Source organism: Phyllobates terribilis, unplaced genomic scaffold (genome assembly GCF_046119375.1).
Source record: "Phyllobates terribilis strain yellow unplaced genomic scaffold, ASM4611937v1 Scaffold_14__1_contigs__length_39327217, whole genome shotgun sequence".
Classification (NCBI taxonomy): domain Eukaryota; kingdom Metazoa; phylum Chordata; class Amphibia; order Anura; family Dendrobatidae; genus Phyllobates; species Phyllobates terribilis.
In genome coordinates, this window is record NW_027362774.1 from 21,163,344 (window position 1) to 21,190,702 (window position 27,359).

A 27,359-nucleotide genomic window follows, 5' to 3' on the forward strand; every position below is an offset into this window, starting at 1 on the left:
GCGTCGCTGACGGAGGAAAAGTTTGTCCTGCAAAACTAATCGGGGGTAGAAAAAGCCTCGCCCCTTAGAACACTGATTGGTTAAATCAGTGTGAGTGACAGTTGGTTGTCCAATCAGCTTTAAGACTGTGATATTGGCGGAAGTTTATCGCTGGTGGTAAGTGCAGTGTCTGTACTGGACCCAGATGTGCAGTGCCCAGTTCAGCCGGGACAACATGGTGGCAGATTACACCTAGAAAACTTTTTCTAAAACTTTTCCCCCAGGTTTTTCTATCACCCCTATGGCTGAGCCGCTGTCCGGGCGCCGTCCTTTATGATGTCCGCAGTGTCAGTGACTCCCCAGAGCCGCAGGTGACGGATTTCATCTGCTCCTGTCCTGCACAGTGATGTCTGTTTCCCAGAACACGCCGGTCCGGGCCGGGGCCTCCGCGGTTCCGTATGGACACGTCATCGGGAGCGAAAAATGGAGAGGAACCGAACTGGCCCAGTTATTACAGGGTATGAATGGAAGTAGTGCTGAGGGGGCGTCCGGGTGCTGAGCGCAATCCACAGGCCAGCAGCCCCCTATGATGCACCCGCCTAGGGTCTACCAGGGCACGGTGGTGTCCTCCAGGGTCGGGTAGGGTCTACCAGGGCACAGTGGGGTCCGCCAGGGCCACCTAGGGTCTACCAGGGCACGGTGGTGTCCTCCAGGGCTGGGTAGGGTCTACCAGGGCACAGTGGTGTCCTCCAGGGTCGGGTAGGGTCTACCAGGGCACAGTGGGGTCCGCCAGGGCCACCTAGGGTCTACCAGGGCACGGTGGTGTCCTCCAGGGCTGGGTAGGGTCTACCAGGGCACAGTGGTGTCCTCTAGGGTCTACCAGGGCACAGTGGGGTCCGCCAGGGCCAGGTAGGGTCTACCAGGGCACAGTGGTGTCCTCCAGGGCCGCCTAGGGTCTACCAGGGCACGGTGGTGTCCTCCAGGGCCGGGTAGGGTCTACCAGGGCACGGTGGTGTCCTCCAGGGCCGGGTAGCGTCTACCAGGGCACGGTGGTGTCCTCCAGGGCCGGGTAAGGTCTACCAGGGCACGGTGGTGTCCTCCAGGGCCGGGTAGGGTCTACCAGGGCACGGTGGTGTCCTCCAGGGCCGGGTAGGGTCTACCAGGGCACGGTGGTGTCCTCCAGGGCTGGGTAGGGTCTACCAGGGCACGGTGGTGTCCTCCAGGGCCGGGTAGGGTCTACCAGGGCACGGTGGTGTCCTTCAGGGCCGGGTAGGGTCTGCCAGGGCACGGTGGTGTCCTCCAGGGCCGGGTAGGGTCTGCCAGGGCACGGTGGTGTCCTCCAGGGCCGGGTAGGGTCTGCCAGGGCACGGTGGTGTCTTCTAGGGCCGGGTAGGGTCTGCCACGGCATGGTGGTGTCCTCCAGGGCCGGGTAGGGTCTGCCACGGCATGGTGGTGTCCTCCAGGGGCGGGTAGGGTCTGCCAGGGCACGGTGGGGTCCGCCAGGGCCAGGTAGGCTCTGCCAGGGCACGGTGGGGTCCGCCAGGGCCAGGTAGGCTCTGCCAGGGCACGGTGGGGTCCGCCAGGGCCTGGTAGGGTCCACTTACGATCTGCCTGGGCACGGTGGGGTCTGCCAGGGCCAGGTAGGCTCTGCCAGGGCACGGTGGGGTCCGCCAGGGCCAGGTAGGCTCTGCCAGGGCACGGTGGGGTCCGCCAGTGCCAGGTAGGCTCTGCCAGGGCACGGTGGGGTCCGCCAGGGCCAGGTAGGCTCTGCCAGGGCACGGTGGGGTCCGCCAGGGCCGGGTAGGGTCCACTTATGATCTGCCTGGGCACGGTGGGGTCTGCCAGGGCACGGTGGGGTCCGCCAGGGCCGGGTAGGGTCCGTCTAGGCTCTGCCAGGGCATGGTGGGGTCCGCCAGGGCCTGGTAGGCTCTGCCAGGGCACGGTGGGGTCCGCCAGGGCTGGGTAGGCTCTGCCAGGGCACATTGTGGTTTGCCAAGGCACGGTGTGGTCTGCCAGGGCACTGTGGAGTCCTCGGTCGGCCAGGGCCGGGTAGGGTCTGCCAGGGCATGGTGGGGTCCACCAACGCCGGGTAGGGTTAGCCACAATGGTGCCATTTGCAATCAGTTTTTTTTCCCATACCTGTGCCAGGATCCATCCTCCTCATCCTCACATCAGTGCTGCAGGCCGTCCGTCCCCCTATCCTCAACCAACAGTCACTGAAAATGTGAATCTTCCGCCTTTAGGGAAGGTGAAGTTGCTGTTTGAAGACGGCCTGGGACTGGTAGACTTCCATCTGTCGCACCGTGCCTGCGTCCTGTACATCTCGGAGTCTGACCTGGTGTCCGGGAACGCTTTCAAGAGAAGACTTGTGCGATTTCGAAAGGTAAATCATTGCGGCTATGTGCTCACAGAGCAGATTCCACACTGATTCTGCCGTGCTGTCCACGTGTATCGATGTGGGTAAATCTGTGTGTGGATCCGCAGCAGAAATCAGGCCTGGATCTATGTCCTGGAATCTCTTGCAGATCTGTCACACACTATGGCCTCGACACATGTTGCACTGGCAACACTCGCTACGTTGCAGCACAATACAAGTGGGTTGCACGACAAGGTGCTCCGACTGCAACTTGCTTATCATGGTTGCAGCAGCCTCTGGGTCACAATGTGAACTCCATTCGTTTGTATTGTGCTGCGATGTAGCAGCGACACGTAGGAGCAAGCTTTGCCGGTGCAACTAGGGTTCTGGCCAAAGTCGCCTTTGCATTTTTATCACAAAACCTGATGGATTTCCTAGTCCCTGCAAAATCCATGATATTCCCGAAGTCTCACACGTTGCTTATTTTTTTTACTTGTTAATTATGTCAGATTTTACCCATTCTACTGAGTGAAGAAAAATCTGCAGCAAAAAATGCATGCAAAAAACTCTGCGTTTTTCCTGCCAAGAGATGCAGAAATTTCTGCAGCAAATACTTGATGTGCGCATATACCCTTACACTCCTGTCTAATTAAAAAAAGAAAATATATTTATAAATATATATCTCTATATCTCTATAGATAGATAGATAGATATAGTACAGACCAAAAGTTTGGACACACCTTCTCATTTAAAGATTTTTCTGTATTTTCATAGACTATGAAAATTGTACATTCACACTGAAGGCATCAAAACTATGAATTAACACATGTGGAATTATATACTTAACAAAAAAGTGTGAAACAGCTGAAAATATGTCTTATATTCTAGGTTCTTCAAAGTAGCCACCTTTTTCTTTGATGACTGCTCTGCACACTCTTGGCATTCTCTTGATGAGCTTCAAGAGGTAGTCACCGGAAATGGTCTTCACTTCACAGGTGTGCCCTGTCAGGTTTAATAAGTGGGATTTCTTGCCTTATAAATGGGGTTGGGACCATCAGTTGTGTTGTGCAGAAGTCAGGTGGATACACAGCTGATAGTCCTACTGAATAGACTGTTAGAATTTGTATTATGAAAAGAAAAAGCAGCTAAGTAAAGAAAAACGAGTGGCCATCATTACTTTAAGAAATGAAGGTCAGTCAGTCTGAAAAATTGGGAAAACTTTGAAAGTGTCCCCAAGTGCAGTTGCAAAAACCATCAAGCGCTACAAAGAAACTGGCTCACATGAGGACCGCCCCAGGAAAGGAAGACCAAGAGTCACCTCTGCTTCTGAGGATAAGTTTATCCGAGTCACCAGCCTCAGAAATCGCTGGTTAACAGCAGCTCAGATTAGAGACCAGGTCAATGCCACACAGAGTTCTAGCAGCAGACACATCTCTACAACAACTGTTAAGAGGAGACTTTGTGCAGCAGGCCTTCATGGTAAAATAGCTGCTAGGAAACCACTGCTAAGGACAGGCAACAAGCAGGAGAGACTTGTTTGGGCTAAAGAACACAAGGAATGGACATTAGACCAGTGGAAATCTGTGCTTTGGTCTGATGAGTCCAAATTTGAGATCTTTGGTTCCAACCACCGTGTCTTTGTGTGACGCAGAAAAGGTGAACGGATGGACTCTACATGCCTGGTTCCCACCGTGAAGCATGGAGGAGGAGGTGTGATGGTGTGGGGTTGCTTTGCTGGTGACACTGTTGGGGATTTATTCAAAATTGAAGGCATCCTGAACCAGCATGGCTACCACAGCATCTTGCAGCGGCATGCTATTCCATCCGGTTTGCGTTTAGTTGGACCATCATTTATTTTCCAACAGGACAATGACCCCAAACACACCTCCAGGCTGTGTAAGGGCTATTTGACCAAGAAGGAGAATGATGGGGGGCTACGCCAGATGACCTGGCCTCCAGTCACCAGACCTGAACCCAATCGAGATGGTTTGGGGTGAGCTGGACCGCAGAGTGAAGGCAAAAGGGCCAACAAGTGCTAAGCATCTCTGGGAACTCCTTCGAGATTGTTGGAAGACCATTTCCGGTGACTACCTCTTGAAGCTCATCAAGAGAATGCCAAGAGTGTGCAAAGCAGTCATCAAAGCAAAAGGTGGCTACTTTGAAGATCCTAGAATATAAGACATATTTTCAGTTGTTTCACACTTTTTTGTTAAGTATATAATTCCACATGTGTTAATTCATAGTTTTGATGCCTTCAGTGTGAATGTACAATATTCATAGTCATGAAAATACAGAAAATTCTTTAAATGAGGTGTGTCCAAACTTTTGGTCTGTACTGTATATAATATATATTTATTTATTTAATGATAAAAAAATATTTATAATATATATTTCAAAATATATTTTTTATTTCAATAAATATATTTTATTAATAATAATCAATATATATGCATTTTATTTTTTTTAAAGGCCAGCAACTTAAAGGGCGTTATTATAGCAGAGAGGACGCGGCTTAGTGATCAGTACTTTCCTCCGGTGCAGAACTTTGTGGCACTGGAACTCGGCATGGCGTTACTCCCCGTTACTAGTCAGAGCGAAGCGGCTCAGCTAATATGTCATTTAGTAAGTAAATAGGTATTATAATAGCATTATAATTATTATTATATTTTTTATTTTATATTTTTTTTTTTATTAATAAATTATATTTTTATTTTATTTTTTCATTATTATCATACCACTCATTGCAGGAGGGTAAAGTGCATCTCACTTTTCAGAATAAGCTGTCATATGTGTGTACATGACAAATAACACTATTTCTGGTCATTATATGGCTTGTATCCTGGATTTTTCACCAGTTTTCCCCTCTGCAGCCTCTATCTCTAAATTTCAGTTGTCTCTGAGCTAGTGGGTGCAGACTAGCTGCCATGATGTCTCCCATGCACAGACATGAGGGATTCCTGCTCTTATTTCTCTATAGTAACAAGCAGCAGCAGCATGGAGGATATAATACAGCAGTGTTGCTGTGAATCCAGACCTGGGTTGACAAACACTAGAAAGCAGCAGCCCCATCTGTGTGTCTATTCCACTCCTGCTTCTCCCTTTATTCTATCTATCTATCTATCTATCTATCTTAGTTGTAATCTGATCCCTCAGTGACCTTGAACAGGAGATATTTTTAGCAATATTATAAGTAAATGATAAGTTCAAACTAGAGAAGAAGTGGAGAAAGAAGCATATTTCTCTGGTAAGAAATACTACAACTTTTCTTTTATTTGCATGTAATATTAATTTATGCAAAGTTTGTCCAATTAATTACTAACCTTCTGCCACCACTAGAGGGAGCTTGCAGTATACGGATTTTTAAAGCAATGGCAGCTGTAGAAATCTGCATGCGGTGAGCTCCCCCTAATGGTAGGAAAGTGGTAAAAAGAGCAACGAATTAAGAGTCACATTCGGACGACTTGATCTCATTTTATTATTAGGCTTAGGGCCTTTCTTTTATAGTTGAAGTGCATTAAATACCAAATCACATAAAAATGTCATGAAATGTAGCTAAAACCAAAATTAAATATCCTCCCCTATCCCCCCCCACAGGTGCAAGAGCGAAGCAGAGAAGGGGGCAGCAACCCTTTTATTGGCAAGAAGCGCGGCCATCTTTGTGAAGCCGGCGTCCTGCAGACCGTACAGAGGATCCCGGGGGTCGGCCGGGTGAAGGCTCTTCAGCTCCTTCAGTATTTTCCCAGCATTCAGCAACTTTCCAACGCGTCTCTGAAGGAGCTGGAGGCCGTGGTGGGACGAGGAATCGCCAGCAACATCCATTCTTTCTTTACACAAACTTGATAACACTAATGTATCTGCAGGAAAAACTCAGGGTGCATAAGAAGAAGAGGGCAGCAAGCTGTGCCATTCACACACTAGTCCCCTTAGGGGACTGATTTCCCCTGCGGAGATCCAGCTAGTGCAGGAAGCAATGGTGCATCGCTTATATTTTTTTTTAACCCAATCCAAGCACTTGACCCTTTGCTTTAAAAAAAAAAAAAAAAAAAACTGCATTACTCACCCTCCCCTGGTCCAGCTCTCTGTCTCTGCCGCTGCCCCCGGTGTCTGTTTTTATATTCTGCATCCAATCAGTGGCTCGTACTGTCAGCTTGGGCAGAGCCGCTGAGATTTATTGATTGGCTGCAGAGCTGTCGACGTGACTTCAGCACTGCAAAAGCAATGACAGACACCGGGGGTCAGCAGCGGAGACTCGGCGCTGGACCTGGGAATAGTGAGTAATGCAGTTTTTTTAGTAGGGGAGTTTCAAAACCAGAAATCCCCTTTAAGTAATCCATTGATTTATATAATGTGGTGTAACCCCCCCCCCCCTACTGAAGTGTATGCTGCTGCCCCCTGGTAGTAATGTGCTATAACCTTATGGATAAAGACAGCGGTGAGGTGAGAGATGCTGCGGGCATGATGTTGTGGGGTAGATTATATAGGAAGCATAATAAATAGCAAGCCGCCAACAGACGTCACCTCTCAAGATTGGAAGGGGGGGATGCCGGATGACCCCTCTAAATTAGTAACAAAAAAAACCACCAAACTTTGCACTATGTAATAAATGTCATTTTATTCCTCATGGACAGATTATTTCCTGCCGCCCGTCAGACATTATTTCCGCAATCGCCATTATATTTCTGATAAAACTCAATATTGCACAATGTACGGTAATCTCAACCAGTAAAAGTGGATATTTGCTGCCGGCACCAGGGTCCTTTTATTAAATGGCAATCTCTTGCTTTTCTGTGGCGGCGATCAGGAAACCTGCGTCCTCTTAAATACACTTAAATATATACAATCTTATATAAACCCTAAAAATGAAGAAACAAATCTATATTTAACAGATATTTACAAATCTTTCCCTTATAATAGGGGAATCGTGGTGTCGGAGATCAGCAGAAAACAACATTTTTAACCTTTGTTCCTTTTTAAATCGCATCTACGAAGAGAAAGGATAAAAAAAATGCAATAATCACACGGAGAAATGACAGCGATCTGCACCCGGCTCTTGATACTACAACTCCCAGCATGGAGGAACCGGAGACGTGCGGACCACCGACCTACAGTAACCATCGTGTGCAGATAATAATACCGTATAAACAACACATATAGAAAGAAAACATCCATGCGATACAATACGTCCAGCTTTGTACCAGATAGGGGTTGTAGTCACTGACTGCAGTGAACACCGTCTATAGCAGCATCTGGAGGAAAGTTGGGGTAGTCTATCCCGTCTACGTCTTTGGTCCATGTGTCAAAATAATAGCAATATTATACGGAAAAAAAATATATAGAATTTCCTACTTACGCGATTTTTTTTTTTATTATTTCGATTTTTTTTTTTTTGATTTTTTTTTTAATATAAAAAAAAATTAAGTTGTGAAGAAGGATGCACTACCTGACTATGACCTGCAGGTGGCAGCATTTAACCTACTAAAAGTTTTCTTGCTCTCCTGTAATATTTCCCCAGCGTTTTCTGCAGTAATCGGCAAGTTAAAAATGGCTACTAATTTCATTGCAATCTAAAAACAGATAGCGAAAAAATTAAGAAAAACGGTATTTTTTTTTTAACTATTTAAGAACAGATCCAACTTTACCAATATGGAGGAGAAGGTAAAAAAAAAAAAATCCTGTTCAATGAGAAAATGTATAAATTAATTGTCACAGCTCTCGGGATTGTCACAGTTGTCTCTAGGAGTCTCTTTTTGGGACAGGAGGGGGTCAGTACATGGCACTGTCACATGCCCGGTTGTCGTAGGGTGAGAGGAAAAGTTTGCTGCTTTGGGGCTTGGCGGTGGCGGGGGAAGCGAGGCACAAGGTGCTTGCTGCTTTCTGGCGGTTTCTGAATCCCCAGCTGAGGAAGGATAATTTTTTTGTTGCTTTTTGAATTTTGGGGTTCTTGTCATCGTCCATTGTTAGACAGATCAGGGAGTAGGTCTTCTGCATCCCGGCTGAGTATGTGGCGCTCTTGTTGTGCTGTATAAGCAAAGAGAAGAATGGGATATTATCTCCAATTATAGAAGTCATAGACAGCTGTCCGAGATCGGAACGCGGTGCACGGATCTGACGGCGGCGCTCCCGACCTGCGTTCCAATGGTTAACAATACAACACAATTAAAAAGAAGAAGAAATTAGGTTGTACAATTTAAAAAAAAGTGTATATATATATATACACAGTACAGACCACCTTCTCATTTAAAGATTTTTCTGTATTTTCATGACTATGAAAATTGTACATTCACACTGAAGGCATCAAAACTATGAATTACCACATGTGGAATTATATACTTAACAAAAAAGTGTGAAACAACTGAAAATATGTCTTATATTCTAGGTTCTTCAAAGTAGCCACCTTTTGCTTTGATGACTGCTTTGCACACTCTTGGCATTCTCTTGATGAGCTTCAAGAGGTAGTCACCGGAAATGGTCTTCACTTCACAGGTGTGACCTGTCAGGTTTAATAAGTGTGCAAAGCAGTCATCAATGCAAAAGGTGGCTACTTTGAAGAACCTAGAATATAAGACATATTTTCAGCTGTTTCACTTTTTTTTGTTAAGTATATAATTCCACATGTGGTAATTCATAGTTTTGATGCCTTCAGTGTGAATGTACAATTTTCATACTGGAGAAAATACGGAAAATTCTTTAAATGAGGTGTGTCCAAACTTTTGGTCTGTACTGTATATATATATATTTATTTATTTATTTAATGATAAAAAAATATTTATAATATATATTTCAAAATATATTTTTTATTTCAATAAATATATTTTATTAATAATAATCAATATATATGCATTTTATTTTTTTTTAAAGGCCAGCAACTTAAAGGGCGTTATTATAGCAGAGAGGACGCGGCTTAGTGATCAGTACTTTCCTCCGGTGCAGAACTTTGTGGCGCTGGAACTCGGCATGGCGTTACTCCCCGTTACTAGTCAGAGCGAAGCGGCTCAGCTAATATGTCATTTAGTAAGTAAATAGGTCATAAAGCATTATAATTATTATTATATTTTTTATTTTATAATTTTTTTTTTTTATTAATAAATTATATTTTTACTTTATTTTTTCATTATTATCATACCACTCATTGCAGGAGGGTAAAGTGCATCTCACTTTTCAGAATAAGCTGTCATATGTGTGTACATGACAAATAACACTATTTCTGGTCATTATATGGCTTGTATCCTGGATTTTTCACCAGTTTTCCCCTCTGCAGCCTCTATCTCTAAATTTCAGTTGTCTCTGAGCTAGTGGGTGCAGACTAGCTGCCATGATGTCTCCCATGCACAGACATGAGGGATTCCTGCTCTTATTTCTCTATAGTAACAAGCAGCAGCAGCATGGAGGATATAATACAGCAGTGTTGCTGTGAATCCAGACCTGGGTTGACAAACACTAGAAAGCAGCAGCCCCATCTGTGTGTCTATTCCACTCCTGCTTCTCCCTTTATTCTATCTATCTATCTATCTATCTTAGTTGTAATCTGATCCCTCAGTGACCTTGAACAGGAGATATTTTTAGCAATATTATAAGTAAATGATAAGTTCAAACTAGAGAAGAAGTGGAGAAAGAAGCATATTTCTCTGGTAAGAAATACTACAACTTTTCTTTTATTTGCATGTAATATTAATTTATGCAAAGTTTGTCCAATTAATTACTAACCTTCTGCCACCACTAGAGGGAGCTTGCAGTATACGGATTTTTAAAGCAATGGCAGCTGTAGAAATCTGCATGCGGTGAGCTCCCCCTAATGGTAGGAAAGTGGTAAAAAGAGCAACGAATTAAGAGTCACATTCGGACGACTTGATCTCATTTTATTATTAGGCTTAGGGCCTTTCTTTTATAGTTGAAGTGCATTAAATACCAAATCACATAAAAATGTCATGAAATGTAGCTAAAACCAAAATTAAATATCCTCCCCTATCCCCCCCCACAGGTGCAAGAGCGAAGCAGAGAAGGGGGCAGCAACCCTTTTATTGGCAAGAAGCGCGGCCATCTTTGTGAAGCCGGCGTCCTGCAGACCGTACAGAGGATCCCGGGGGTCGGCCGGGTGAAGGCTCTTCAGCTCCTTCAGTATTTTCCCAGCATTCAGCAACTTTCCAACGCGTCTCTGAAGGAGCTGGAGGCCGTGGTGGGACGAGGAATCGCCAGCAACATCCATTCTTTCTTTACACAAACTTGATAACACTAATGTATCTGCAGGAAAAACTCAGGGTGCATAAGAAGAAGAGGGCAGCAAGCTGTGCCATTCACACACTAGTCCCCTTAGGGGACTGATTTCCCCTGCGGAGATCCAGCTAGTGCAGGAAGCAATGGTGCATCGCTTATATTTTTTTTTAACCCAATCCAAGCACTTGACCCTTTGCTTTAAAAAAAAAAAAAAAAAAAACTGCATTACTCACCCTCCCCTGGTCCAGCTCTCTGTCTCTGCCGCTGCCCCCGGTGTCTGTTTTTATATTCTGCATCCAATCAGTGGCTCGTACTGTCAGCTTGGGCAGAGCCGCTGAGATTTATTGATTGGCTGCAGAGCTGTCGACGTGACTTCAGCACTGCAAAAGCAATGACAGACACCGGGGGTCAGCAGCGGAGACTCGGCGCTGGACCTGGGAATAGTGAGTAATGCAGTTTTTTTAGTAGGGGAGTTTCAAAACCAGAAATCCCCTTTAAGTAATCCATTGATTTATATAATGTGGTGTAACCCCCCCCCCCTACTGAAGTGTATGCTGCTGCCCCCTGGTAGTAATGTGCTATAACCTTATGGATAAAGACAGCGGTGAGGTGAGAGATGCTGCGGGCATGATGTTGTGGGGTAGATTATATAGGAAGCATAATAAATAGCAAGCCGCCAACAGACGTCACCTCTCAAGATTGGAAGGGGGGGATGCCGGATGACCCCTCTAAATTAGTAACAAAAAAAACCACCAAACTTTGCACTATGTAATAAATGTCATTTTATTCCTCATGGACAGATTATTTCCTGCCGCCCGTCAGACATTATTTCCGCAATCGCCATTATATTTCTGATAAAACTCAATATTGCACAATGTACGGTAATCTCAACCAGTAAAAGTGGATATTTGCTGCCGGCACCAGGGTCCTTTTATTAAATGGCAATCTCTTGCTTTTCTGTGGCGGCGATCAGGAAACCTGCGTCCTCTTAAATACACTTAAATATATACAATCTTATATAAACCCTAAAAATGAAGAAACAAATCTATATTTAACAGATATTTACAAATCTTTCCCTTATAATAGGGGAATCGTGGTGTCGGAGATCAGCAGAAAACAACATTTTTAACCTTTGTTCCTTTTTAAATCGCATCTACGAAGAGAAAGGATAAAAAAAATGCAATAATCACACGGAGAAATGACAGCGATCTGCACCCGGCTCTTGATACTACAACTCCCAGCATGGAGGAACCGGAGACGTGCGGACCACCGACCTACAGTAACCATCGTGTGCAGATAATAATACCGTATAAACAACACATATAGAAAGAAAACATCCATGCGATACAATACGTCCAGCTTTGTACCAGATAGGGGTTGTAGTCACTGACTGCAGTGAACACCGTCTATAGCAGCATCTGGAGGAAAGTTGGGGTAGTCTATCCCGTCTACGTCTTTGGTCCATGTGTCAAAATAATAGCAATATTATACGGAAAAAAAATATATAGAATTTCCTACTTACGCGATTTTTTTTTTTATTATTTCGATTTTTTTTTTTTTGATTTTTTTTTTAATATAAAAAAAAATTAAGTTGTGAAGAAGGATGCACTACCTGACTATGACCTGCAGGTGGCAGCATTTAACCTACTAAAAGTTTTCTTGCTCTCCTGTAATATTTCCCCAGCGTTTTCTGCAGTAATCGGCAAGTTAAAAATGGCTACTAATTTCATTGCAATCTAAAAACAGATAGCGAAAAAATTAAGAAAAACGGTATTTTTTTTTTAACTATTTAAGAACAGATCCAACTTTACCAATATGGAGGAGAAGGTAAAAAAAAAAAAATCCTGTTCAATGAGAAAATGTATAAATTAATTGTCACAGCTCTCGGGATTGTCACAGTTGTCTCTAGGAGTCTCTTTTTGGGACAGGAGGGGGTCAGTACATGGCACTGTCACATGCCCGGTTGTCGTAGGGTGAGAGGAAAAGTTTGCTGCTTTGGGGCTTGGCGGTGGCGGGGGAAGCGAGGCACAAGGTGCTTGCTGCTTTCTGGCGGTTTCTGAATCCCCAGCTGAGGAAGGATAATTTTTTTGTTGCTTTTTGAATTTTGGGGTTCTTGTCATCGTCCATTGTTAGACAGATCAGGGAGTAGGTCTTCTGCATCCCGGCTGAGTATGTGGCGCTCTTGTTGTGCTGTATAAGCAAAGAGAAGAATGGGATATTATCTCCAATTATAGAAGTCATAGACAGCTGTCCGAGATCGGAACGCGGTGCACGGATCTGACGGCGGCGCTCCCGACCTGCGTTCCAATGGTTAACAATACAACACAATTAAAAAGAAGAAGAAATTAGGTTGTACAATTTAAAAAAAAGTGTATATATATATATACACAGTACAGACCACCTTCTCATTTAAAGATTTTTCTGTATTTTCATGACTATGAAAATTGTACATTCACACTGAAGGCATCAAAACTATGAATTACCACATGTGGAATTATATACTTAACAAAAAAGTGTGAAACAACTGAAAATATGTCTTATATTCTAGGTTCTTCAAAGTAGCCACCTTTTGCTTTGATGACTGCTTTGCACACTCTTGGCATTCTCTTGATGAGCTTCAAGAGGTAGTCACCGGAAATGGTCTTCACTTCACAGGTGTGACCTGTCAGGTTTAATAAGTGTGCAAAGCAGTCATCAATGCAAAAGGTGGCTACTTTGAAGAACCTAGAATATAAGACATATTTTCAGCTGTTTCACTTTTTTTTGTTAAGTATATAATTCCACATGTGGTAATTCATAGTTTTGATGCCTTCAGTGTGAATGTACAATTTTCATACTGGAGAAAATACGGAAAATTCTTTAAATGAGGTGTGTCCAAACTTTTGGTCTGTACTGTATATATATATATTTATTTATTTATTTAATGATAAAAAAATATTTATAATATATATTTCAAAATATATTTTTTATTTCAATAAATATATTTTATTAATAATAATCAATATATATGCATTTTATTTTTTTTTAAAGGCCAGCAACTTAAAGGGCGTTATTATAGCAGAGAGGACGCGGCTTAGTGATCAGTACTTTCCTCCGGTGCAGAACTTTGTGGCGCTGGAACTCGGCATGGCGTTACTCCCCGTTACTAGTCAGAGCGAAGCGGCTCAGCTAATATGTCATTTAGTAAGTAAATAGGTCATAAAGCATTATAATTATTATTATATTTTTTATTTTATAATTTTTTTTTTTTATTAATAAATTATATTTTTACTTTATTTTTTCATTATTATCATACCACTCATTGCAGGAGGGTAAAGTGCATCTCACTTTTCAGAATAAGCTGTCATATGTGTGTACATGACAAATAACACTATTTCTGGTCATTATATGGCTTGTATCCTGGATTTTTCACCAGTTTTCCCCTCTGCAGCCTCTATCTCTAAATTTCAGTTGTCTCTGAGCTAGTGGGTGCAGACTAGCTGCCATGATGTCTCCCATGCACAGACATGAGGGATTCCTGCTCTTATTTCTCTATAGTAACAAGCAGCAGCAGCATGGAGGATATAATACAGCAGTGTTGCTGTGAATCCAGACCTGGGTTGACAAACACTAGAAAGCAGCAGCCCCATCTGTGTGTCTATTCCACTCCTGCTTCTCCCTTTATTCTATCTATCTATCTATCTATCTTAGTTGTAATCTGATCCCTCAGTGACCTTGAACAGGAGATATTTTTAGCAATATTATAAGTAAATGATAAGTTCAAACTAGAGAAGAAGTGGAGAAAGAAGCATATTTCTCTGGTAAGAAATACTACAACTTTTCTTTTATTTGCATGTAATATTAATTTATGCAAAGTTTGTCCAATTAATTACTAACCTTCTGCCACCACTAGAGGGAGCTTGCAGTATACGGATTTTTAAAGCAATGGCAGCTGTAGAAATCTGCATGCGGTGAGCTCCCCCTAATGGTAGGAAAGTGGTAAAAAGAGCAACGAATTAAGAGTCACATTCGGACGACTTGATCTCATTTTATTATTAGGCTTAGGGCCTTTCTTTTATAGTTGAAGTGCATTAAATACCAAATCACATAAAAATGTCATGAAATGTAGCTAAAACCAAAATTAAATATCCTCCCCTATCCCCCCCCACAGGTGCAAGAGCGAAGCAGAGAAGGGGGCAGCAACCCTTTTATTGGCAAGAAGCGCGGCCATCTTTGTGAAGCCGGCGTCCTGCAGACCGTACAGAGGATCCCGGGGGTCGGCCGGGTGAAGGCTCTTCAGCTCCTTCAGTATTTTCCCAGCATTCAGCAACTTTCCAACGCGTCTCTGAAGGAGCTGGAGGCCGTGGTGGGACGAGGAATCGCCAGCAACATCCATTCTTTCTTTACACAAACTTGATAACACTAATGTATCTGCAGGAAAAACTCAGGGTGCATAAGAAGAAGAGGGCAGCAAGCTGTGCCATTCACACACTAGTCCCCTTAGGGGACTGATTTCCCCTGCGGAGATCCAGCTAGTGCAGGAAGCAATGGTGCATCGCTTATATTTTTTTTTAACCCAATCCAAGCACTTGACCCTTTGCTTTAAAAAAAAAAAAAAAAAAAACTGCATTACTCACCCTCCCCTGGTCCAGCTCTCTGTCTCTGCCGCTGCCCCCGGTGTCTGTTTTTATATTCTGCATCCAATCAGTGGCTCGTACTGTCAGCTTGGGCAGAGCCGCTGAGATTTATTGATTGGCTGCAGAGCTGTCGACGTGACTTCAGCACTGCAAAAGCAATGACAGACACCGGGGGTCAGCAGCGGAGACTCGGCGCTGGACCTGGGAATAGTGAGTAATGCAGTTTTTTTAGTAGGGGAGTTTCAAAACCAGAAATCCCCTTTAAGTAATCCATTGATTTATATAATGTGGTGTAACCCCCCCCCCCCCTACTGAAGTGTATGCTGCTGCCCCCTGGTAGTAATGTGCTATAACCTTATGGATAAAGACAGCGGTGAGGTGAGAGATGCTGCGGGCATGATGTTGTGGGGTAGATTATATAGGAAGCATAATAAATAGCAAGCCGCCAACAGACGTCACCTCTCAAGATTGGAAGGGGGGGATGCCGGATGACCCCTCTAAATTAGTAACAAAAAAAACCACCAAACTTTGCACTATGTAATAAATGTCATTTTATTCCTCATGGACAGATTATTTCCTGCCGCCCGTCAGACATTATTTCCGCAATCGCCATTATATTTCTGATAAAACTCAATATTGCACAATGTACGGTAATCTCAACCAGTAAAAGTGGATATTTGCTGCCGGCACCAGGGTCCTTTTATTAAATGGCAATCTCTTGCTTTTCTGTGGCGGCGATCAGGAAACCTGCGTCCTCTTAAATACACTTAAATATATACAATCTTATATAAACCCTAAAAATGAAGAAACAAATCTATATTTAACAGATATTTACAAATCTTTCCCTTATAATAGGGGAATCGTGGTGTCGGAGATCAGCAGAAAACAACATTTTTAACCTTTGTTCCTTTTTAAATCGCATCTACGAAGAGAAAGGATAAAAAAAATGCAATAATCACACGGAGAAATGACAGCGATCTGCACCCGGCTCTTGATACTACAACTCCCAGCATGGAGGAACCGGAGACGTGCGGACCACCGACCTACAGTAACCATCGTGTGCAGATAATAATACCGTATAAACAACACATATAGAAAGAAAACATCCATGCGATACAATACGTCCAGCTTTGTACCAGATAGGGGTTGTAGTCACTGACTGCAGTGAACACCGTCTATAGCAGCATCTGGAGGAAAGTTGGGGTAGTCTATCCCGTCTACGTCTTTGGTCCATGTGTCAAAATAATAGCAATATTATACGGAAAAAAAATATATAGAATTTCCTACTTACGCGATTTTTTTTTTTATTATTTCGATTTTTTTTTTTTTGATTTTTTTTTTAATATAAAAAAAAATTAAGTTGTGAAGAAGGATGCACTACCTGACTATGACCTGCAGGTGGCAGCATTTAACCTACTAAAAGTTTTCTTGCTCTCCTGTAATATTTCCCCAGCGTTTTCTGCAGTAATCGGCAAGTTAAAAATGGCTACTAATTTCATTGCAATCTAAAAACAGATAGCGAAAAAATTAAGAAAAACGGTATTTTTTTTTTAACTATTTAAGAACAGATCCAACTTTACCAATATGGAGGAGAAGGTAAAAAAAAAAAAATCCTGTTCAATGAGAAAATGTATAAATTAATTGTCACAGCTCTCGGGATTGTCACAGTTGTCTCTAGGAGTCTCTTTTTGGGACAGGAGGGGGTCAGTACATGGCACTGTCACATGCCCGGTTGTCGTAGGGTGAGAGGAAAAGTTTGCTGCTTTGGGGCTTGGCGGTGGCGGGGGAAGCGAGGCACAAGGTGCTTGCTGCTTTCTGGCGGTTTCTGAATCCCCAGCTGAGGAAGGATAATTTTTTTGTTGCTTTTTGAATTTTGGGGTTCTTGTCATCGTCCATTGTTAGACAGATCAGGGAGTAGGTCTTCTGCATCCCGGCTGAGTATGTGGCGCTCTTGTTGTGCTGTATAAGCAAAGAGAAGAATGGGATATTATCTCCAATTATAGAAGTCATAGACAGCTGTCCGAGATCGGAACGCGGTGCACGGATCTGACGGCGGCGCTCCCGACCTGCGTTCCAATGGTTAACAATACAACACAATTAAAAAGAAGAAGAAATTAGGTTGTACAATTTAAAAAAAAGTGTATATATATATATACACAGTACAGACCACCTTCTCATTTAAAGATTTTTCTGTATTTTCATGACTATGAAAATTGTACATTCACACTGAAGGCATCAAAACTATGAATTACCACATGTGGAATTATATACTTAACAAAAAAGTATGAAACAACTGAAAATATGTCTTATATTCTAGGTTCTTCAAAGTAGCCACCTTTTGCTTTGATGACTGCTTTGCACACTCTTGGCATTCTCTTCATGAGCTTCAAGAGGTAGTCACCAGAAATGGTTTTCACTTCACAGGTGTGCCCTGTCAGGTTTAATAAGTGGGATTTCTTCCTCTATAAATGGGGTTGGGACCATCAGTTGTTGTGTTGTGCAGAAGTCTGGTGGATACACAGCTGATAGTCCTACTGAATAGACTGTTAGAATTTGTATTATGGCAAGAAAAAAGCAAAGTAAAGAAAAACGAGTGGCCATCATTAAGAAATGAAGGTCAGTCAGTCTGAAAAATTGGGAAAACTTTGAAAGTGTCTCCAAGTGCAGTTGCAAAAACCATCAAGTGCTACAAAGAAACTGGCTCACATGAGGACCGCCCCAGGAAAGGAAGACCAAGAGTCACCTCTGCTTCTGAGGATAAGTTTATCCGAGTCACCAGCCTCAGAAATCGCAGGTTAACAGCAGCTCAGATTAGAGACCAGGTCAATGCCACACAGAGTTCTAGCAGCAGACACATCTCTTCAACAACTGTTAAGAGGAGACTTTGTGCAGCAGGCCTTCATGGTAAAATAGCTGCTAGGAAACCACTGCTAAGGACAGGCAACAAGCAGAAGAGACTTGTTTGGGCTAAAGAACACAAGGAATGGACATTAGACCAGTGGAAATCTGTGCTTTGGTCTGATGAGTCCAAATTTGAGATCTTTGGTTCCAACCACCGTGTCTTTGTGCGACGCAGAAAAGGTGAACGGATGGACTCTACATGCCTGGTTCCCACCGTGAAGCATGGAGGAGGAGGTGTGATGGTGTGGGGGGCTTTGCTGGTGACACTGTTGGGGATTTATTCAAAATTGAAGGCGTACTGAACCAGCATGGCTACCACAGCATCTTGCAGCGGCATGCTATTTCATCCGGTTTGCGTTTAGTTGGACCATCATTCATTTTTCAACAGGACAATGACCCCAAACACACCTCCAGGCTGTGTAAGGGCTATTTGACCAAGAAGAAGAGTGATGGGGTGCTACGCCAGATGACCTGGCCTCCACAGTCACCAGACCTGAACCCAATCGAGATGGTTTGGGGTGAGCTGGACCACAGAGTGAAGGCAAAAGGGCCAACAAGTGCTAAGCATCTCTGGGAACTCCTTCAAGATTGTTGGAAGACCATTTCCGGTGACTACCTCTTGAAGCTCATCAAGAGAATGCCAAGAGTGTGCAAAGCAGTCATCAAAGCAAAAGGTGGCTACTTTGAAGAACCTAGAATATAAGACATATTTTCAGTTGTTTCACACTTTTTTGTTAAGTATATAATTCTACATGTGTTAATTCATAGTTTTGATGCCTTCAGTGTGAATGTACAATTTTCATAGTCATGAAAATACAGAAAAATCTTTAAATGAGAAGGTGTGTCCAAACTTTTGGTCTGTACTGTATATATATATATATATATATATATTATATTTATTCCACGGCGATAATTTAAAAACTAATTATTATTATTATAGCGCCATTTATTCCATGGCGCTTTTTCTTCCAAAAAACAGCGCCATTCCTGTCCATCGGTTGCAGCTTTAATGGAGCAGACCCATCTCATAGATACACGTGGTCCTGTCGGTGTGCATGGATTCTACTGCTAATATCAGGGATCAGCCATAATATTTCCGCGTGCACTCACCATACTGGACGTCTGGTCCTGGATACTGATCACCTTGATCTCTTTCCCTTCTTCCCTTATTCCGTTCAGCATGCCCATGACTTCATTTATCGAGCACCATTTGCAATCTTTGCCTTCCACCGCCACGATGTAATCTCCTTCCTTTACGCCTTCTCGCTGGAACGTGAAAAAGGCAAAATATTACTAAATCTACTAAGCAAAAAAAAAAAAAAATAGGATTTGGTAGTTATTGGCTAAATCCGCCAATTTCCACTGACCCCACTCGATGGACGAAAACGTGCGGCATTGACCCTTTCTCATTGCTGATTTAGTTCCCTGCAAATTCTAATTATTCTGTCTTCTGTAATGTAAAGTTGCTCTCAATGCACCGACTTACTAATGATCTTATATACTTTTACAGCAGCAGTGTAAAACATGGGGGAGAAGTTATGTAGAGGCAATCAGTTTCCTAGGAAAGGAGTGCACGCTCGCAAGCTCTTTGTTATAAGCCCCTGTGTTCCTCCCAAGCTGTACAACACACAGTTAGACTTTGGATCGACCATGTTCCTGGTCCGAACTGTCAATCTTCAGGAGTGTACCGCCCCTGGCAAGCAGAGAAGCGGTGCGCTCCTGAAGGAAGAACAGTAGACATCCCCTTTTAATGCATTCTGCCGTCACAATCTTCCCTTTGTACTTACTGCGGCCGGACAGAGCGGATCCAGCGAGGTTATCTGTACGGGACAGTCTCCCTTTAAGATGAACCCTATCTCTCCATCTTCTAGAGTCAGGAGGACCTTTCTTGGCGCCGACCACCTCTGTTTTGCTGAGAATACTGACAGCGGACCCTAAAAAAAAAAAAAAAAAAAAAAAAAAAGGTGCAAAGTGAGAAAACCTCGGACTTTCTCCACTTAGTTTGCACAGTCGGAGTATTGTTTTTGCAGCAGGAATGTGGATGTCACGGTCTGGTATTATGTGAACATAGGAAGAAGTTATCTGAAGATCAGGGGATAGGGGCGCTGGGGGCACTTTCTGCTTCTGTAGTTTATGCACTGTGACGAGAGGTTGGTAAGGACAATGCCAGTCTGCTGCTCGTAAGCCCTTTACATTTGAGGAATAATTGAGATTATTGTTCACATCATATAAAAGTATCTATGGATCTACAGAGACAACACAGGCATTTTACAGCTTAAATCTCTGTGTGGCGTGGCGGTACGTACCAGTCGTTGAAAGAAATCAATCACTTTCACCCTGGAGAGCGGAGGAGGAATCATCTCTGCTTTGTACTCTGTTTTACCTGGGGAGGATCAGAAGACTTAATTGTGTATACATTCCAGCAAAACATGAAAAATACGCCCCGCTTATCTGTGTAATCTGCCCGTCCAGAGACAGGTCGCACATTCTCCGGCACAGCTGCACTTTACAGTCTGAGGGATACTGAGATACCATCTTTTTTTTTTTTATTTATTTAGCTTTTAGTTACTTATTATTATAAATTTTATTATTATTAATTATTTTTTTATTTTATTATGTATTATTATTATTTATTGTATTAATTATTTTTTATTTTATTATGTATTTAATATTATTATTTTATTATTATTTTTATTTTATTATTATTTATTTTGTTATTATTTTTATTTTATTATTATTTAATTATTACTATTATTGTTATTATTATTTTTATTATTGTTGTGGATCTTTTCTTTCCGCCCTTTTTTAATTTCCATATTTAAAAAGCCATTTTGGGGGTACATATAATGAACTAACCGTTTAGATTCCGCGATCAGCACTGACTGTGGCATCTAAAGGGGTTATATGGCTAGATTTGGAGTTAGCAATGGGGCCAATTGCTGGAAAGGTACTAAGGACCTTTTGAGGTCCATGAACCTTTTAGAAACCATCTTTCCCCTCTAGCACCAATGAAATGCAGTAGGAGTCCAACCTGCTCTTCCCAATTATAAATTCTAGGACTAGTAATTTAGCAGTAACATTCTCATTTTCCTCACACTTACAGACTATTTCGGGGGCCACCAAAATGCCGAGGAACTCTTCTTCTTTTTTGTAATAGGAGTCTTTCAGCAGCGCCCTCTTGTGGAAAGCGGACAGTATCTCCTGCAGGATATCGATCTGCTTGAGTTGGCTGCACAGATTCGATAACCTCAGGGCTTCTTCGTGACACATGATTGCTTTGGATAAATGCGCCTTTCCTACGGATGCACGAGACAAAGAAAAAAAAAGAAAACAACGCTCAAGAAACACAATAATTTGTATGAGAAGAGGCTGAGACGCGACACGGCTGTATACACAATGCACAATGGAAGCTGGGTGAGGACTGGCAGACGGTCACGACGTTTATTGACCATTTTACAGGGATGTTTTTCTATTGTCCCCGAGTACAGAGGAATGTGAACTATGTCCTGTGTAGCCGGGTGCGGCCAGGAGCGAGGGTGGTGCCAACAAGTGTTATGGAACTTTACTGTAACTTTACAACGTGGTGCATGGCCTGGACGATATCTCCATATCACATACAAATACTTGTCCGACAGGACACCGTGTCACCGACGTGTGATCTCCTCAACAAGAGCCTGAGTGCCACATGAAAGGCTTATATTGAGTTTATCCCAACTTCACATTTTGCTGAGAAGCTAAGAATAAAAAACCCATCTGTCTATCATTATCTTTCACATTATTATACTTCAGAGCTGCACTCACTATTCTGCTAGTGCAGTCACTGTGTACATACAATACATTACTGATCCTGAGTTACATCCTGTATTCTACCCCAGAGCTGCACTCACTATTCTGCTGGTGGAGTCACTATGTACATACATTACATTACTGATCCTGAGTTACATCCTGTATTATACTCCAGAGCTGCACTCACTATTCTGCTGGTGCAGTCACTGTGTACATACAATACATTACTGATCCTGAGTTACATCCTGTATTCTACCCCAGAGCTGCACTCACTATTCTGCTGGTGGAGTCACTATGTACATACATTACATTACTGATCCTGAGTTACATCCTGTATTATACTCCAGAGCTGCACTCACTATTCTGCTGGTGCAGTCACTGTGTACATACAATACATTACTGATCCTGAGTTACATCCTGTATTCTACCCCAGAGCTGCACTCACTATTCTGCTGGTGGAGTCACTATGTACATACATTACATTACTGATCCTGAGTTACATTCTGTATTATACTCCACAGCTGCACTCACTATTCTGCTGGTGCAGTCACTGTGTACATACATTACATTACTGATCCTGAGTTATATCCTGTATTATACTCCAGAGCTGCACTCACTATTCTGCTGGTGGAGTCACTATGTACATACATTACATTACTGATCCTGAGTTACATCCTGTATTATACTCCAGAGCTGCACTCACTATTCTGCTTGTGCAGTCACTGTGTACATACATTACATTACTGATCCTGAGTTACATCCTGTATTCTACCCCAGAGCTGCACTCACTATTCTGCTGGTGCAGTCACTGTGTACATACATTACATTACTGATCCTGAGTTACATCCTGTATTATACTCCAGAGCTGCACTCACTATTCTGCTGGTGGAGTCACTATGTACATACATTACATTACTGATCCTGAGTTACATCCTGTATTATACTCCAGAGCTGCACTCACTATTCTGCTTGTGCAGTCACTGTGTACATACATTACATTACTTATCCTGAGTTACATCCTGTATTATACTCCAGAGCTGCACTCACTATTCTGCTGGTGCAGTCACTGTGTACATACATTACATTACTGACCCTGAGTTACATCCTGTATTATACTCCAGAGCTGCACTCACTATTCTGCTGGTGCAGTCACTGTGTACATACATTACATTACTGATCCTGAGTTACATCTGTATTATACTCCAGAGCTGCACTCACTATTCTGCTGGTGCAGTCACTGTGTACATACATTACATTACTGATCCTGAGTTATATCCTGTATTATACTCCAGAGCTGCACTCACTATTCTGCTGGTGGAGTCACTGTGTACATACATTACATTACTGATCCTGAGTGACATCCTGTATTATACTCCAGAGCTGCACTCACTATTCTGCTGGTGCAGTCACTGTGTACATACATTACATTACTGATCCTGAGTTACCTCCTGTATTATACTCCAGAGCTGCACTCACTATTCTGCTGGTGCAGTCACTGTGTACATACATTACATTACTGATCCTGAGTTACCTCCTGTATTATACTCCAGAGCTGCACTCACTATTCTGCTGGTGCAGTCACTGTGTACATACATTACATTACTGATCCTGAGTTACATCTGTATTATACTCCAGAGCTGCACTCACTATTCTGCTGGTGCAGTCACTGTGTACATACATTACATTACTGATCCTGAGTTATATCCTGTATTATACTCCAGAGCTGCACTCACTATTCTGCTGGTGGAGTCACTGTGTACATACATTACATTACTGATCCTGAGTGACATCCTGTATTATACTCCAGAGCTGCACTCACTATTCTGCTGGTGCAGTCACTGTGTACATACATTACATTACTGATCCTGAGTTACCTCCTGTATTATACTCCAGAGCTGCACTCACTATTCTGCTGGTGGAGTCACTGTGTACATACATTACATTACTGATCCTGAGTGACATCCTGTATTATACTCCAGAGCTGCACTCACTATTCTGCTGGTGCAGTCACTGTGTACATACATTACATTACTGATCCTGTACTGATCCTGAGTTACATCCTGTATTATACTCCAGAGCTGCACTCACTATTCTGCTGGTGCAGTCACTGTGTACATACATTACATTACTGATCCTGTACTGATCCTGAGTTACATCCTATATTATACTCCAGAGCTGCACTCACTATTCTGCTAGTGCAGTCACTGTGCACATACATTACATTACTGATCCTGAGTTACCTCCTGTATTATACTCCAGAGCTGCACTCACTATTCTGCTGGTGCAGTCACTGTGTACATACATTACATTACTGATCCTGAGTTACATCCTGTATTATACCCCAGAGCTGCACTCACTATTCTGCTGGTGCAGTCACTGTGTACATACATTACATTACTGATCCTGAGTTACATCCTGTATTATACCCCAGAGCTGCACTCACTATTCTCCTGGTGGAGTCACTGTGTACATACATTACATTACTGATCCTGTACTGATCCTGAGTTACATCCTGTATTATACTCCAGAGCTGCACTCACTATTCTGCTTGTGCAGTCACTGTGTACATACATTACATTACTGATCCTGAGTTACATCCTGTATTATACTCCAGAGCTGCACTCACTATTCTGCTTGTGCAGTCACTGTGTACATACAGTCCTGGCCAAAAGTATTGAGAATGAGACAAATAGTAATTTTTCCAAAGTTTACTGCTTCATTTTTTGTAATGGCAATTTGCATATACTCCTGAATGTCAAAGAGTGATCAGCTTAACAGCAATTACTGTACTTGCAAAGTCAATATTTGCCCAGAAAATGAACTTTAACCCCCAAAACACATTTCAACATCATTGCAGTCCTGCCTTAAAAGTAGCAGCTAACATCGTTTTAGTGATTGATCCATTAACACAGGTGTGGGTGTTGATGAGGACAGGGCTGGCGATCAATCAGTCATGATTAAGTAAGAATGACATCACTGGACACTTTAAAAGGAGGCTGGTTCTTGGGATCATTGTTTCTCTTCAGTTAACCATGGTTATCTCTAAAGAAACACGTGCAGCCATCATTGCACTGCACAAAAATGGCCTAACAGGGAAGAGTATCGCAGCTACAAAGATTGCACCTCAGTCAACAATCTATCGCATCATCAAGAACTTCAAGGAGAGAGCTTCCATTGTTGTCAAAAAGGCTCCAGGGCGCCCAAGAAAGACCAGCAAGCGCCAGGACCGTATCTTAAAACTGTTTCAGCTGCGGGATCGGACTACCAGCAGTGCCGAGCTTGCTCAGGAATGGCAGCAGGCTGGTGTGAGTGCTTCTGCACGCACTGTGAGGCGGAGACTCTTTGAGCAAGGGCTGGTTTCAAGGAGGGCAGCAAAGAAGCCATTTCTCTCCAGAAAAAACATCAGGGACCGACTGATATTCTGCAAAAGGTACAGGGAGTGGACTGCTGAGGACTGGGGCAAAGTCATTTTCTCTGATGAATCCCCTTTTCGATTGTTCGGGACATCTGGAAAACAGCTTATTCGGAGAAGAAGAGGTGAGCGCTGCCACCAGTCTTGTCTCATGCCAACTGTAAAGCATCCTGAAACCATTCATGTGTGGGGTTGCTTCTCAGCCAAGGGAATCGGCTCACTCACAGTCTTGCCTAAAAACACAGCCATGAATAAAGAATGGTACCAGAATGTCCTCCAAGAGCAACTTCTCCCAACCGTCCAAGAGCAGTTTGGCGCCCAACAATGCCTTTTCCAGCATGATGGAGCACCTTGCCATAAAGCAAAGGTGATAACTAAATGGCTCATGGAACAAAACATAGAGATTTTGGGTCCATGGCCTGGAAACTCCCCAGATCTTAATCCCATTGAGAACTTGTGGTCAATCATCAAGAGACGGGTGGACAAACAAAAACCAACAAATTCTGGCAAAATGCAAGCATTGATTATGCAAGAATGGACTGCTATCAGTCAGGATTTGGTCCAAAAGTTGATTGAGAGCATGCCAGGGAGAATTACAGAGGTCTTGAAGAAAAAGGGGCAACACTGCAAATATTGACTTGCTGCATTAACTCATTCTAACTGTCAATATAACCTATTGGTCCTCATAATATGATTGCAATTATATTTCTGTATGTGATATAAACATCAGACAAACACTAATAAAAACCAGAGGCCAGCAGATCATGTGAAAATATAATTTTGGTGTCATTCTCAATACTTTTGGCCATGACTGTACATTACTGATCCTGAGTTACATCCTGTATTATACTCCAGAGCTGCACTCACAATTCAGCTGGTTATCAATGGAAACAATGACGAGTAGGAATGATTTTACTGACGCCATGTATTCCACGTGTGATTACCTAGCAGGGTCCGCTGCTGTTTCTCCTTTAGGATCTTCATTGTGGTCATTCCTTCTGGTATGTGGTCATAGAGCTGAGATAACGCTTTCTCCTGCTTGTCTTCATCATCACGAGGGGTCACTGTCAGAAAGACTTTCCATTAATAGTTATTAGAGTTTATCTGAAAAGGAAAAGTTTTGCATACGACCCCATAAAATTGGAGTCAAGAATCGCAGCTGACGGCTCAGTGTCTGCAATGTAAGAGAAATAAATATGGCAGCAGGGCAGGGGCGCTCACTGCAGTGTCCTCAATCCCATCACTCCGTTAACCCTGACCGCATCTGCTGATGCCGCTGTGCCACATGGCATTTCGGCTGTGTCACGTGGCATTTCGGCTGTGTCACGTGGCATTTCGGCAGTGTCACGTGGCATTTCGGCAGTGTCACGTGGCATTTCGGCTGTGCATGACTGATCTGGTGATAGAGTACAATATACAGACATTCTGCATTGGTGACACTTACACTGGTGATCAATGAGGGTTATTGCTGCAAAATAGTGAGCCAGGGCTTTGTAATGTTCGGCTTTCACTTGCACCATAACACTCCAGGAATAAGGAACGTTCTCCTTGATGGGAGCCTGGTTCATGGCGGTAAACACTTGTAAGTAAACCTCGCTGACCTGCAATGAGAAATACCATTAGATTGCGATGCAACGTAGGATGATAAAACTGCAAGACGTTCTCATCATGGCCTTTAAATAGCTGATAAGATGTTGGCTCTACATAGGATATCAAAGTCCTGGACAAGCAGTAATTGATGTCATATCCTTAGGTTATAGCATCATCTAATTAACTCTGGGACCCAAACGGATCATGAGCAAGAAGGGATCACATTGCTGATTTAGTGCTGCGCCCCTTGCAGGGGTGGACATTTCACTGGTGCAACCTATACGGACCCAAGAGGTAAGGGGACTCATTCCTACCTCCAAAGCAGGCGCAATTTTGCATTTTCAGGAGCTCTTGGGCTGCCAAAGGGCAGCCCATATACTGTGCTTGCACAGGGGTCCTTTTCTGTCTGTGTCCGCGAGTGGTCCCTTACCCAGCGGTGCACCTGGTTATGCAAGAAACGGCAACTAACTGCACTCACCTGAATGGAGGCGCTTTTGCAGCGAGCAGC

General features: G+C 43.1%; 4 protein-coding genes across 4 annotated transcripts in view; 3 read left to right on the plus strand and 1 right to left on the minus strand.

Moving 5' to 3' along the window:
• Positions 1-65: 65 nt before the first annotated feature.
• Positions 66-7,081, plus strand: FAAP24 (FA core complex associated protein 24). Its single transcript, XM_073659759.1, has 5 exons — positions 66-156; positions 264-497; positions 2,223-2,362; positions 4,805-4,957; positions 5,930-7,081. Exons 2-5 carry the CDS (start codon positions 386-388, stop codon positions 6,173-6,175), a joined length of 651 nt encoding a protein of 216 aa, XP_073515860.1. The 5' UTR covers positions 66-156; positions 264-385; the 3' UTR covers positions 6,176-7,081.
• Positions 7,082-9,187: 2,106 nt separating this feature from the next.
• Positions 9,188-11,464, plus strand: LOC141175706 (Fanconi anemia core complex-associated protein 24-like; the record flags this gene model as incomplete). Its single annotated transcript, XM_073659627.1, has 2 exons — positions 9,188-9,346; positions 10,314-11,464. Coding segments are annotated over 2 exons (405 nt in total), but the record flags the coding sequence as incomplete, so codon positions are not given.
• A 2,109-nt stretch (positions 11,465-13,573) lies between these two features.
• On the plus strand, positions 13,574-15,848 carry LOC141175818 (Fanconi anemia core complex-associated protein 24-like). Its single transcript, XM_073659761.1, has 2 exons — positions 13,574-13,729; positions 14,697-15,848. Exons 1-2 carry the CDS (start codon positions 13,673-13,675, stop codon positions 14,940-14,942), a joined length of 303 nt encoding a protein of 100 aa, XP_073515862.1. The 5' UTR covers positions 13,574-13,672; the 3' UTR covers positions 14,943-15,848.
• A 630-nt stretch (positions 15,849-16,478) lies between these two features.
• Positions 16,479-27,359, minus strand: part of RHPN2 (rhophilin Rho GTPase binding protein 2) — a 58,085-nt gene continuing 47,204 nt past the window's right edge. The window contains exons 9-15 of the mRNA XM_073659760.1: positions 26,706-26,862; positions 26,206-26,325; positions 21,165-21,359; positions 20,370-20,446; positions 19,851-19,997; positions 19,174-19,329; positions 16,479-17,121 (exon numbers count right to left, since the gene is read on the minus strand). Coding sequence (XP_073515861.1) covers positions 16,867-17,121; positions 19,174-19,329; positions 19,851-19,997; positions 20,370-20,446; positions 21,165-21,359; positions 26,206-26,325; positions 26,706-26,862 — 1,107 coding nt within the window. The 3' untranslated portion in view covers positions 16,479-16,866. The remainder of the gene's footprint in view (positions 17,122-19,173; positions 19,330-19,850; positions 19,998-20,369; positions 20,447-21,164; positions 21,360-26,205; positions 26,326-26,705; positions 26,863-27,359) is intronic.